The following is a 13,839-nucleotide window of genomic DNA, read 5'->3' on the forward strand; positions in this document are numbered from 1 at the left end:
GACTAGTAAACGTAAGGTTTTTCCAAAAAATGTTTATTATTTGTTTCGATGATAAAAACAGTGAAGGACGAAAGCGATATAAATGTTTAGAAAGTATCCATCTTCAGTGCAAAATTTAGCGAAGTAGTGAGTTACGCTGACACAATGATAAAATTAGCTAATCAAAAACATCATTTGAAACTACTCTCAACAGGTTATTCGGTTAGATATGCCTGTCGTAAAAGGCGGCTAAAGTACCGAAATGATTCAAGGGATTGCGAGCGCAATTTCTAGCTTCACCAACCCATTTGCCAACCTCACCTACCCGCTAGTCTTGTTTCTTTAGCAGCCTATGCTCTGGCGACCCCAAGCTCTCAAGCAGGATGGCCTAGAAGGTTTAATGTGGTCATATTAAATCGTTCCCGAGATGGTTGCACTTGTACCTTAATGGTGGAACGCACCCTATCTAAACTGACTGAAATTTCTTCCTAGCCAGCGGAGCCTTTGAGTTTTTATTCGCTGCACTATCGTCAAATCTGCGTCAATCTCATGCAGCTCATCATTATACCTCCTTCAATACCTACCGTTGATTACTCTTCAATGGCCTACTTAGCAGTAAGTAGCAAGAATTATTCTTGCTTTGGTTTCTAAGCTGACATTGTTTTTGCTGTAGTTGCTGGACCCCAAATAGACGAAATCCTTCACAATCAATAGAGACGTGGCTGCAAGGCGATTCTTTCTTGGTTGGCAGCCAGTACTTTGTTTTGTCCTCATTTTCCGAGATACCCACGTTTTTAGCTTCTTTATCTAATCCCGAGAAGGCAAAGCTCAGAGCGTTTGTTCAGGCCAATTAATATGAATATTACCAGCATAATCTAGAACTGTACAACGTAGGGCTGGCGTTGGTCATATGGTTTTTTTTTTTTTTTTTTTTGAATTTCAAATTCGGGTAGCGATCAAAATATGCCACAAATTGATGCCAAAAATGATGTAGCAAATTTTCAACCAGGGCCATAATGAAGTCAAAGGTCAACATTTTTGAAAAACACCTAAATACATTTTTTCAGTAAATTTTGTTATTTAATTAGATACACCATATGTAGTATTATTGTTGCTATTATTTTTATTACTTTAAATCAATGAATATTTTGTATTTCAATAATTTTTTTGCCATGACGCCCACGATATTTTTTACACTGTTCACGCAAACTTGTACAATTGAGAACAAGATCCTCTATATTGTGACCCAACGCCTTAACAGTTGCACTGATAAAATCTATAGCGAATGGAGATGCCATATTGCCAACATCCATACAAGTTATCATTCTGTCGTCTATAAAATGATTTTTTTTTACGTTTTTGAATCGGCCTATTAAAGCAACATGGGATGTTATCAGTTTCTTCGAAATCCATCGCCTGCACATCATTTTCCGATAAATCACTCTCAAATTCAACGCGTTCCATAGTGAAGTCTACACAAAATTTTTTGCACAAAAAAATTTGCCTCTGTGTGTGCAAACACTATATAATAATTAACTCAAGTGCTTGTTTTCTTTTGTTGTTGTTGTTGTTGTAGCAGTGCTTCACCCCACCTAACAGACGCGACCGATCACAAACTGTCATCAATATCCTCTAACGGGAGTCCAAGGAAACTTGCTGTTTCAACAGGGGTGGACCATAGGGAAAGGGGTGTTAGAGGCGTTGGTTCCACATTACAATTAAAGAGATGGTTGGTGTCATGTGGGGACACATTGCAAGCGGGGCATACATTTTGTATGTCGGGGTTGATTCTGGATAGGTAAGAGTTTAACCTGTTACAGTATCCAGAACGAAGTTGAGCCAGAGTGACACGCGTTTCCCTGGGGAGTATGCGTTCCTCTTCCGCAAGTTTTGGATACTTTACTTTGAGTACTGGGTTCACCGGGCAATTCCCGGCATAAAGGACCGACGCCTGTTTGTGGAGTTCACCAAGGACCTGCTTATGTTTTTTCGCTTCATACGGCTGTGTTCTCAGATGCCGTATATCCTCAAAATGCTTACGGAGATGACTCCTTAAGCCCCTAGGCGGTGCTGGCTCGTCAATCAGATGTCTGTTGGGATGCCCAGGTTTCTGGGTATTCAACAGGAACTGTTTGGTCAGCATCTCGTTTCTTTCCCTGATGGGGAGTATTCTCGCCTCATTATGTAGATGGTGTTCTGGGGACATAAGAAGACAGCCCGTGGCAATTCTGAGAGCAATATTTTGGCAGGCCTGTAGCTTCTTCCAGTGGGTAATTTTTAGGCTTGGCGACCATATGGGTGACGCGTAGCACGTAATCGGCTGGCTAATTGCTTTGTATGTAGTCATGAGCGTTTCTTTATCTTTTCCCCAGGTACTGCCAGCAAGGGATTTGAGGATTTTGTTACGGCTCTGAATTCTCGGAACAATTGCGGCTGCGTGCTCACCAAAATGTAGATCCTGATCAAACGTCACACCCAAGATTTTGGGGTGTAGGACAGTCGGTAGCGTAGAGCCATCGACTTGGATGTTCAAAATGGTCGACATTTGGGACGTCCATGTTGTAAATAAGGTCGCGGAAGATTTAGTCGGTGATAATGCCAGGTTTCGCGAGGCGAAAAAACTGGAGAGATCAGGGAGGTAGCCGTTTATTTTATTGCATAGCTCATCGATCTGTGGGCCTGGGCCTGTGGCCATTACTGTGCAGTCATCGGAGTAGGAAACGATTGTGACTCCTTCCGGTGGTGAAGGTAGCTCAGATATGTAGAAATTAAACAAAAGTGGGGATAGGACACCACCCTGTGGCACCCCTTGTTTAATTCTCCTTGGCTTTGATGTTTCGTTTCTAAATAGCACCGATGCCTGCCGACCACCCAGATAATTTGCGGTCCACCTTTTAAGACATGGGGGAAGGGTAGACCCTTCCAGGTCTTGCAGTAACGAGCCATGGTTGACCGTATCAAAAGCTTTTGATAGGTCTAGCGCTACGAGTACTGTTCTATGGTGGGGGTTTTGATTTAAACCGCAATTTATCTGGGTGCTGATGGCATTTAGCGCGGAGGTAGTGCTATGGAGTTTTCTGAAGCCATGCTGATGGGAGGCTAGTTGCAAATTTGCTTGGAAATAAGGGAGCAAAATGGCTTCGAGCGTCTTTGCTACTGGCGATAGGAGAGATATCGGACGATACGACTCTCCTATGTTAGCTGGTTTACCAGGCTTTAGTAGCGGGACCACCTTGGCCATTCTCCATTTCTCGGGTATGACAAAGGTGGAAAGAGACAGGTTGAAGACCTGCGCTAAATATTTGAAACCCTCTTTCCCTAGGCTTTTAAGCATCGGCATGGCTATGCCGTCTGGGCCCACTGCTTTGGATGGTTTAGCGCGACCAATGGCGTCCTCAACCTCTTTAGCGGTGATGGTGATTGGTGACGCGCTGAATTTGTGTTTATGTGCGTGTCTGTTGGCCCTCCGTCTAACTTTGTCGACCGTAGAATGCATTATATATTGTCGGCAGAAAGCGCTCGCGCATTTTTTCGCATCCGACAGCACTTTGTCGCCAAAGGCGATGGAAACTTTGTCTTTGTGCTTAGTCGGATTCGATAGGGACTTTACGGTGGACCAAAGTTTACCCACACCGGTAGAGAGGTTACAACCTCTTAGGTGCTCCTCCCATTTCGCCCGCTTGTGTTCATCCACAAGCAATCTGATGCGTTGGTTTATATCCCTTATTTGGGGGTCGCCTGGATCAAGCTGCCTTATAAGGTCACGTTCTCTCGCTAAGTTTGCGGCCTCCGCCGGGAAGTGGGGCCGGATTTCGGGAATTCTCCCGGCGGGAATGAAACGTGCCGAGGCGGATTCAATGACCTTGCGGAAGGCACGCTCCCCTTGGCGGGCATCAGTCGGGATAGGGAGGGCAGTAAAGAGATTGTCTGTAAAGGATTTATATTCTTCCCACTTTCCTTTTTTAAAGTTTATGAAAGTGCGTTTTTCGGTGACGATGAAGTCGGCGGTACGCTCGAGCGAAACAAGTATAGGCAGGTGGTCGGATGCCAATGATACCATCGGCTGCCAGTTGACGCAGTTTACGAGTTCTGCGCTCACGATTGAGATATCTGGCGAACTGTGACAGCTTCCTACCATACGTGTGGGGGCGTCTCCGTTTATTGTGCAGAACGTCGTTTCTTCTATTTGATCCGCCAACATCTCGCCCCTACTGTCCGCCCGCAAATTTGAATGCCATAGATCATGATGGGCATTGAAGTCGCCTAAAATAATGCGATTGTTTCCAGTGAGTAAGGCTCTGATATTAGGGCGGTATCCACCGGGGCAACAGGTGGCAGGGGGGATGTAGATGTTGATGATTTCTAGGTTTGCATCGCCTGACCGGACAGATAGGCCTTGACGTTCTAAGACGTTGTCCCTGCGGTCGATGCCAGGATCAAATATGTGATACTGCACAGAGTGGTGTATTATAAACGCGAGGCCGCCTCCATTTCCGCTCTCGCGATCTTTTCTGTGGACATTATACCCAGAGCAGGTCTGCAATGCAGATCGTGCTGTGAGTTTAGTCTCTTGAATCGCAGCAATGCGGATGTTGTGCCGCTTCATGAAATTGACTATCTCCGTAATCTTCCCAGTTAGTCCATTACAGTTTAACTGCAGAATTCTGAAGTGCATGAGGGGAGACGTCGCCACTCTGGGGGTAAGTGACGGGTGACTACGCCTGGGTTGAGGAAGGCCAGGACGCAATTGCTGTTGTGGCCCTGGGACTGGGCGTCCTTGGGCAAGCATTGGGGTACCCGGATGATTTGGGTTTGCGACCTGGCAACATGGCGCGATGAAACCCGTCGAGGGGTTGCCGTCGCGGAGACCAGAACATCTAGGAAAGTGGCACCACCCAAGGCAGGAGCTGCATTGGGCGGATGTCGCAAACATATATATTCTGTGCTGGCAAACGGTGCAAACGGAGGTAGGGACTAAGAGTCTGGTTCCCTGACCTACACGATTGCTGGCGGAAAAGAGGGGGGGAGAAGACGGGGGCAGGGGCTGTTGCTCAGCATTGCTTCCGACTCTACTACGAAGATTGTAGTTATGAGTGGTAGCAGCTGTTTGAGTTGTTGGCGCCGTAAGGCGCGAGCAGCAGCGGGTACTTGTTGTGGCTTGCTGAGCAGCGGGGCTGCTGGAAGGTAATGGGGGGGCGCTTAGACGTAGACTGCGAGGCGCCCTTGGGCGTGAACAGCAAGGAGCCACAAAAGATTTATAAAAGTTACGTGGACGTCGGGTTTTGGGATCAAGCCCAGAACAACCTGTCCGATGCAACCATCCCTTACACGAGACACACTGAACAGAGTATGACCGTCCTAAAAAGATTCTTTTCCGGCAGATGCAGCAAAACCATTTCTCAGGACCGGGGTCAGGAGACGGACCCGGATTGGATTCGATACCTTCCCGGAGCAAGAGAATATGGAGCAGTCCTGCTGCAAGGAGCTGCTGGGAGGATGACAATTTATGGGAGGGACGAAACAAATTAAATGGGGTTACACTGAAATGACAGTCCTTGGTCGGGAAAAATCCCGAGTCGCTCCGGTACATATAACCGACTGCCTTGGGAAGCGCTTGTTTTCTTTTCATAACGTTCTTTTCGACGTTTTTCATCTTCCAATCTCTGTGCGCCCCTCTTTTCTTTATTTGTGACATTTCCATCGACGCAAGTCATGCCAGCAATACGCCCATTTGCTCGCTGCTTTATTAAAAAGTCTATATATTCCTGTATACTTATAAGCTTCAGAGCGTCAACGTGGGCAATGTCAAATAAATTGTTTAAATGTTCCTTAAAGTCATTTTCCTTTTTGCGATGACTCGGAAACTGAGATTTAGATACCTTTTGCACTGTTCTCCACTCTTGATAAAGTTTAATCGCTTTTGCAGCACATGTTCTTTGATCTGGCGTTGGGATTCTAGCTTTTTCCCAAAAAGGCCAACACCAACATTGAGCTTTCATCTACTGTTTTGTTTTCACAGCTTACATTATAAAAAAACACTGAAGTACTTGCTGTTTTGATGGTAATTTTACACCAACTATTTTGGGTTCACATTTACCAATTAAGTATATATTTGTGTCAGCAGACCGTAGCCGTTTCAAACATGGTATAAAAAAGAAGGTAGTTCCACTCAAAATTTTTTTAAATATTTGGGGATTTTTGAAGTTTCACAATGTTTGTTGTTTTGCTAGAAGCGTTGTCATACCGTTACTGTTTAATGCGAAATTGTGGTTTTTCGTAATGAATATTTCCTTCAGGATGAAAACGCAATGGTCATCTGAGACAATAATAATATAATTTAGCATGATTTATCGTTAGCTTAATGTGAAAATATGCTAAGTCACTGTAAATTTACAGGAGACGAAAAAACTGAATAATTTTTGAAATAACTTTTTTTTCAAAACTGCGAATGAGGATACCTTACTTGCAATACTTTTGAGTGTAGAAGCTTTGAAAAAGATAAATAAAAATCATGTATGCCAACCGAGCAGCTAGCTATTTTATGACTTAGCACAATTTCCGCACTCAACATAAATTTTTTCTCCTCACTTAGCACTTTTTACTCATATGTTTCCCCATCACTACTCACCTTTAATGATTGAAATAAAGCACTAAAAATATATACTTCACAAAAAATACTACTTATTTGTGAAACTATTTCTAACGGCTCTGATCTGGATGGTGCGCAGACAATAATTTATATTTAAATTCAAACAAATGCTGTGTTGTGTCTTATTGCAAAAACACAACTGCCACATACTTTATCTACAAACTAAATGCTAAATCTCTTAATCGTGTTGTCAAGAGAGTAAAGACTTGGGTGTAATTTTTGACTCCAAACTCTCTTTTTCTAGTCACATTGACTTCATTGTTTCAAAATTTGTTGCAATGGTTGGGTTCAGTAGACCTAACATCAGTGACTTTAAGGACCCTATGCCGTTGAAGCACTTTATATCTCGTTGGCTAGAAGTGGCCTTGAATATAGCTCAATAATATGGAATCCTTTCTATCTTTTATCTCACTCATGCTTGCCTATAATGTAATAAACTTTAGCACGAATTGGTCTGATTTATCTAATTTGTTCATTCCATATATTCCACTGCATTTCGGCATAATAGATTATTTATCGAAATAACTCACAAAACGAATTATGCTATGAATGAACCTATAGCTAGGACTATACACCTAGCAAATCAATTCAGTAGTGTTATTAATTGTGTAGGCAACCCTCTCAAGGGGTTCCCAGCGCAATATATAGCTTATCCAAACCAATTGCCAAACTCACCTACCCGTGGCGAATTCTGTTTCATTGACAGACGAGGCTCTGGCGACCCAAAGTTCCCCATGGAACTAGGGGGTGGGGAGGACGGAATGGCCTAGAAGGTTTAATGTGGTCATATAAATCATTCCCGAGAAGGTCGGACTAGTACCTTAATAGTGCTTTGTTACCGGAACTTACCGGATCTATATGCGGCATAGGACCGTCAACCCAAAGCCTTCGGGGAGTGTCTTTATCGTTAATACAACTGTATTTTGAATTTGGTTTTAAAACTGCATTAAAATACAGTTTTTCAAAAAAAGTGACTTAGCACATTTTCACATTAAACTAACATTATGTGCCTACATATCGATTGAGAATACAGTAAAACATGCAATTTTATTGAAAAATAGTGGATAATTACTCATAGATTGGTTAATAACTCATATCTTTATGGCGGCTTGACCCTTAGACAAAAAAAAAAAAAAATACAAAATCCTGTTGTCCTATTATCATGCCTCTACAGTGGATATTTCTCAAAGCATGGTATTTAATTTGTTACGTTTGTGAAACGCCACATCCATGTCAATGCTAAAAGGGCACAGAATGTGTATAGGCGGTGCTTGCCCTAAGGTGACCCCTGGTACAACGGGCAAACGAGCTCTCATAACTAGTGGCTAACATGCAGAGCTACAGGGTAATGTTCCCGTCCCACCTCAAGCGCTACGCTTGAATTATAGAATAAATTAAAAATGTGGACTTGTAGCCAATTTATCATCATTCAATTTCATAGAAATTGCGTTTAAGTATGCTAACTCTTTATAAATTGCGGTGTCGGTTTATAAGAACCTCGTTTGGGCAATCAATTGAAAAACGTGTATGTTTTGTCAACATGTTCGGACACGTACGAACACTTAGTTAGGCTATATTCCCTTGCTTTGTATCCTCGATCCATGTTTCCTCAACCAAAGCAATTTTCGGGAGCTCGAAAAACTTACTAAAAACCATCTTTTCTACGCTGATATTTCATATTAAAATATTTCTAACGCATGTGGTTAATTTTAATTTTTTTTTAAATAACTGATTCAAGGTTCGATTCGAGCTCAAGGCCAGAACAATAATTTTTTTCTAATGATAATTATTGTTATTTTTTTTTTAATTTCTCTAAATTTGAAAAATTGTATTTTGTTTTTGGAATAGTAAGTAGAAAATTTTTCAGACAACCTGCCATAGCTGCGCAGATAGGTCCATTTCGAAGGGTGCTAAGCCTTCATCATCAGTACGCTTTAGGCATGCTGCGCTAACCATTTAGCTATACAGCGGTGGTTTGTTTGACTGGCAAATTTGCTACTTCTATTCCTTTTTACCAACTATATTTATTTAAAATAACTGTGAAAGTAATTTAGTCGTATCTCTTAATATGAAATCCATAAAAGTTAGAAAAATGTGTAACATTTTTCAATCTGGTAGCTTGTTTTCGGTGAAATTGTCATTGTCCCCGAAAAAGTCAATTGGCTAGTGACACACCAAATGGAACTACCTCCATTTTTTGTATCATGGTTTCAACGATAAATTTGTCTTCTGAGCCATTATTCAAATTTGAAAATTAATCTCTCCAGTCAGAGAGTTGCAAGTTTTATTCAGAAGATTTTTTGCTGACTACTGCTGACTACTTCTGGTAAAACTGTTAAACGATCAGCTGTTTGGCAATTTACTTCCCTGCAGGAACAGTGACGCTCATTTCAGGCAACATTTGTATCAGCACGCTAAGACGGCCCATACATGACACAAAAGCCATGCGCAAATATAAAACGACGGAATTTGTGCAAATGAAAATTTTGACATACACGGCTCAAAAACACTGCGCAATATTCATTTTTAATGTAGCGCAACAAATGAAACATGTGTTTTAATTGTATAAAAAAAGGCACTAATTGTATAAAAAAACACTATTTATTTTCCACAGTGCTGGTAATTCACAGTATAAGTGGAAAAACTCGCACCAGAAGCGTTTATTTTCCATTGTATTAATAATATATATTTTTTAGTTGCAAGACCAGCTCAACTTATTGCAGCACTGCGCAATATTCATTTTTCAACTAGCGCAACAAATGAAACGTTTTCTAATTGTATAAAAAATTATTATGTATTATTGAATTTGTGTGAATTCCTGTTGCAAGGTAAGATGGTCCTTATGCCTTCGATATTAACATTTTTAAGCAACAATTACTGATGTTATATTATCAGAAACAACGGGTAAACTGTGTAACATTCACCACACACGAAGAAAAAAGCATGTGCAATATTTGCAGACATGCGTAAATATCAAAATCGTTTTGATTTTAGCGCAGTTCTCTGCGCAAATAGCACAACCTGTGCACACACCGGGCAAATCCTTGTGCAAATTGGTAATTGGCACAAGGATACTTGAGCCGTGTAACTGGCGTATAAGAGCAGTGTGAAAAAAATGATGCAAGCGTTCATTAATTTCTTGTAGGGATGTGAATGGGTGAATGTGTGTGTGGGGAAATTAACAGATTTCCAATTTTTTACTGGAAGGCAATCCCGCACCTCTTGGTGTTGCTCTCTCATAGAGCGAATTTTTATATTTTGACAGTTGTACTAAAAATAGTCAGAAAAGTAAAGGATCACAGCTAATGTTAAGAAAAATTATAGAGCAGAAATAAGATTCATGCAAAAAGTAGCAGCACTACGTATAGTATACCTAATTAAATAAAAAAAAAATATTGAAAAAATATATTTGGATGTTTTTCAAAAATGTTGACTTTTGACCTCATTATGGCACTGGTTGGCACCATCCAATCAGCCTGAAAATTTGCTACATCATTTTTGGCATTGTATCATTCAATAAAACAATTGATTTGATATTTAAAGATTTAATTTAATTTCCACTTGGCGTGTGTGCACAGCTAGATTGTTCAAAACGGAAGTCTATGTCTTACAATTGGTGTACTAAAGTTATCGAACTATCGAACTGCAAACTAATAATACATTGGTAATATTATACAGATGCGTTCATTTTAAAGATGTAACATAATAGGAATATCTTATAGTATGTGGCTTACACCTAGTTCACACACTCAATACAGGCATCAAATCGCATATTTTGATCGCTACCCGAATTTGCAATTCCGAAAAAAAAAAATTACGCCAGGTCTACTGTACATTCTAATAATGGATGCTATCATCACGGTTTAGTTTTGCTGCTGGAGTACATCATTCATTCCAGGATACATCAAATGCAACCTTCGCTGGGATAGCTGAACAATCCAAAGAGCCAGCGATAAGATCATATGAAAAACATTAGCAGATGTACAAACCTCCCCGATTCAAGGCGTTGAAGGTTTATGAGCGAGTAATAGGAAAGTATCGGGTCGTAAAAGTTAGGAGAAACAAAAGCGAATAAATTTTCTTCAACCCTTTCAATTCTGGCAGCATGACCGCTATAGAGAAATTCCCTTTCAATTCTGGCAGCATGCCCACTATAGGTAGATCCTATTGGCATTACACAAATCGATAAGACTATTAAGGTCATTTTGCAGGAGTAGGGAATCCGACGGGCAGTTAATTCTACGAAATATCTCAAGATCATCTGCATATAAAAGGAAATATGATGATTTAAAGCAGGAATCAATATCATTTATAAAAAGCACAAACAAAATAGGTCCGTGAATGCTACCCTGAGGAGCTCCGCACATTGCAAAAAATGGGTGGGACTTTATGCGATTAAGCGCAAAGCTTTACTATAAACTTAGGCAATAAGTATAAGAGAAAAGTTGCATACATATATAATTATCTATATAAATAAAAAGTTTGCGAAAATATCTCACTTACATGATGCCGGTCCGAAAACATCCAATAGATGCCCAATAATGGGTAAGCCTTTTGGTCCAGGCAATCGGTCGGCCAACTTGTATAAATGACGTCGCGATAGACGCCAATAAGTCAGCCATAACAAAAAGGTGGGAAGTAAAAGAAAATAAAAAACGCTGCTTGGCGATATGAAAACATGATCTTTTAAAATTTCCAGCGACATAATTGCTGGTTATAATTATAATCTTGATTAATGAAAATATATTTAACTGTATTGATGTGCAAATTTGTTGTTGTTTTTTTTATTAAAAAGTATATTTATTTTTGTAATATTGTTATATAATAATAATAATAATCTTCGCAGAAAAATATCAATTAAGTCCTTTGGCCATTAAATAATGCACAATTAATTAAAATACACAGACACACACACACACATGCACGATTTTAAATATTGTTGTATATTATACTACACAAATATGTACTTGCACTAGTTTTTGCCTTTATTAAATATATACAGCGAATATTGTATGTTTGTATGTATGCCACTTAATTAGTTGTATGAAGCGCCTGAAGCTTAAATTCGCCCGTACACAATCACTGTTTATTTACTATATGTTTTTTTTTTGCTTCCTCTTCAGTTGCTTATATTGTTGCTGTTGTTGTTGAATTTGTTATATTTTTGGTTGCCATTCAATGTCCGTCCACGTTTATCACCAAATGCCCGTTCGCGTTCAACTGCTAATCTACGCCCGCATTGAATGCGCTTTTATAGCCTAGAGCTACCTTAGAGAGTGTCATTCAACAACCCGACATTGGACTAGAAGAGTCAACACAAATTGCAAGTTGCAAAGTGCAAAATCAAAATCGTGAATTGCATGCCACAAGCTTAAATCGAATGCTCCAGGTGTAGTTGTGTTGTACATTGAGGATGAGGTGGCGAGCTTGCAATCGAGGAAATACCTCATTGATTACGCTCCATAAATGCATACCAACTAAACGTAAGCTAAGCTTGAGCAAAGTTAAATTGAGCATAAACACGCAGAATTTCTTAGTTCGTTGGCTATCGGCAGTGATATTTTCTAAGCTAGATAAGAGCGTGGCTTAGTTCAAAATATTTGTGTGCGTCAATCAGTATTCTCCAGAAGACTCAGTTTATTTGCAAAATGAGTGTAGCTGAGTGAAAGTGAGTACAATGTTTTGACACTTAAATACTCTCTATCGGTATTGCTGCGGTGCGCTCTTATGTGTTGTATTGAAAGTAAAAGTAAGTGCATTAAAACGATGAAAGTCAAGAGCTATGAGGCCTCTAAAGCCGTGCCTTACTATTTATATACAAACGAAAATGAGCTAATATGGGCTGCAGGAAGAAACGGTTGAGCAGGTTCTGCGTTCGTGTCCTGCGCTCGTAAGTTCAAGGTGCCAGTTATAGAAGTGGCACATTTACCAGATATCGATCAGAATTTAACTAGATCCTAGAACACTTCTAGTACTTGCCAAGATGACGGAGTTATATTATGACATAAACCCTGCTTCCTAATTGGGGTTTTTCTGTTTGGTCGTCAAACAATTTCTGGGAAAACGGACGCATTCAGTTTATGCGAGGTCTTTATTGACCGGCCAGTTTAACGTAACCAAGCTAAATAATTCAAGCCCGTCCCCTTCTATGGATTGTTGGAACGCGCTACACTCTGCCTCTTTTACATATCCAATCGTTGGAAACCATTAAGGGATAGCACGGATTGTAGTCAGCGCGGTTGTGATTTGGCTTCGAGCCATGGGGTATTGCTCGATTGGAAAAAGAAGAGTTCCAGTTCCGTTATGGAAACTATGGTGGCGCACCTGTAATGTGTTGTAGTTTGGGGAAAGATTTGTGACCATAAAGTCAGTTGATCTTTTGATCACTTTTAATGGTCTAGAACTCAATTGCAGTTATGTCCGACCATATGAAATGGTCACAACGTCTAAAATTAAATGGTCATAATGTCAACGATATTGGTATTATTAGCTGCTTTTTCGAAGTGGTCAAAGAGCCAACTATTTTTCTCAAATGAGCATAAGGTAAACTATTTTGTTTCTCACATAGTCAATAGACCTTATGTCCACTTTAAATCGTCACAAAGTCAATTGAAGTTATGACGGACCATACTAAATGGTCACACCACCAAATTTCAAATAGTCACAATGTCAACGATATTGACGATCCTGATTTTCAGAAATGATCATAAAGTCAACTCAAGTGGCCATAAGGACAAATAGTTTGTTTCGCATATCCACGTATTAAAGTGCTAACGACTGTTAATTTATTTTATTGTTTTAGAGATAGCTTTTGATGATGTCTTGTAGTTAACATGGGATTTGGAATTGTTGCTCTAAGGCAGTCATCATATCTGCCTATCCCGCTCTATTGAAATGGCAACTAACGTTGATTTGGTATTACCTTATTGTACTCTAATAAGGTCATCTTTCATTATGCCTAACATGAATTTCCAGGCCTGAAGACATGTTGCTGTTGTTGAGGTGTTGTCCTCCAGCCTTTTCTATATCGTCTGCGACATGTGGGTTTAGGATCCTTTAAAAAAGTTTTCCGGATGTGTCGAGCTAGCATAACGGTGATGGTTAATTCGGATCCCCTTTGCTCTTTCCAATTAACACTATCTGCTGCTTTTTCCTCATTTCCTTTCCTTTCCTTTCCTTTCCTTTCCTTTCCTTTCCTTTCCTTTCCATTC

General features: G+C 40.2%; 1 protein-coding gene and 1 long non-coding RNA gene across 2 annotated transcripts in view; one reads left to right on the plus strand and one right to left on the minus strand.

Annotated features, from left to right (window-relative positions):
* Cyp4g15 (Cytochrome P450 4g15) overlaps window positions 1-13,839 on the minus strand; it is a 168,422-nt gene that overhangs the window by 81,684 nt on the left and 72,899 nt on the right. Inside the window, exon 2 of the mRNA XM_067785534.1 lies at window positions 11,132-11,743. Within this exon, the coding sequence (XP_067641635.1) occupies window positions 11,132-11,333 (202 nt within the window). The 5' untranslated portion in view covers window positions 11,334-11,743. The remainder of the gene's footprint in view (window positions 1-11,131; window positions 11,744-13,839) is intronic.
* Window positions 1-13,839, plus strand: part of LOC137251252 (uncharacterized) — an 87,199-nt gene that overhangs the window by 72,648 nt on the left and 712 nt on the right. The window lies entirely within an intron of this gene.

The sequence above is a fragment of the Eurosta solidaginis genome, chromosome 4, assembly GCF_040869045.1.
Source record: "Eurosta solidaginis isolate ZX-2024a chromosome 4, ASM4086904v1, whole genome shotgun sequence".
NCBI lineage: Eukaryota > Metazoa > Arthropoda > Insecta > Diptera > Tephritidae > Eurosta > Eurosta solidaginis.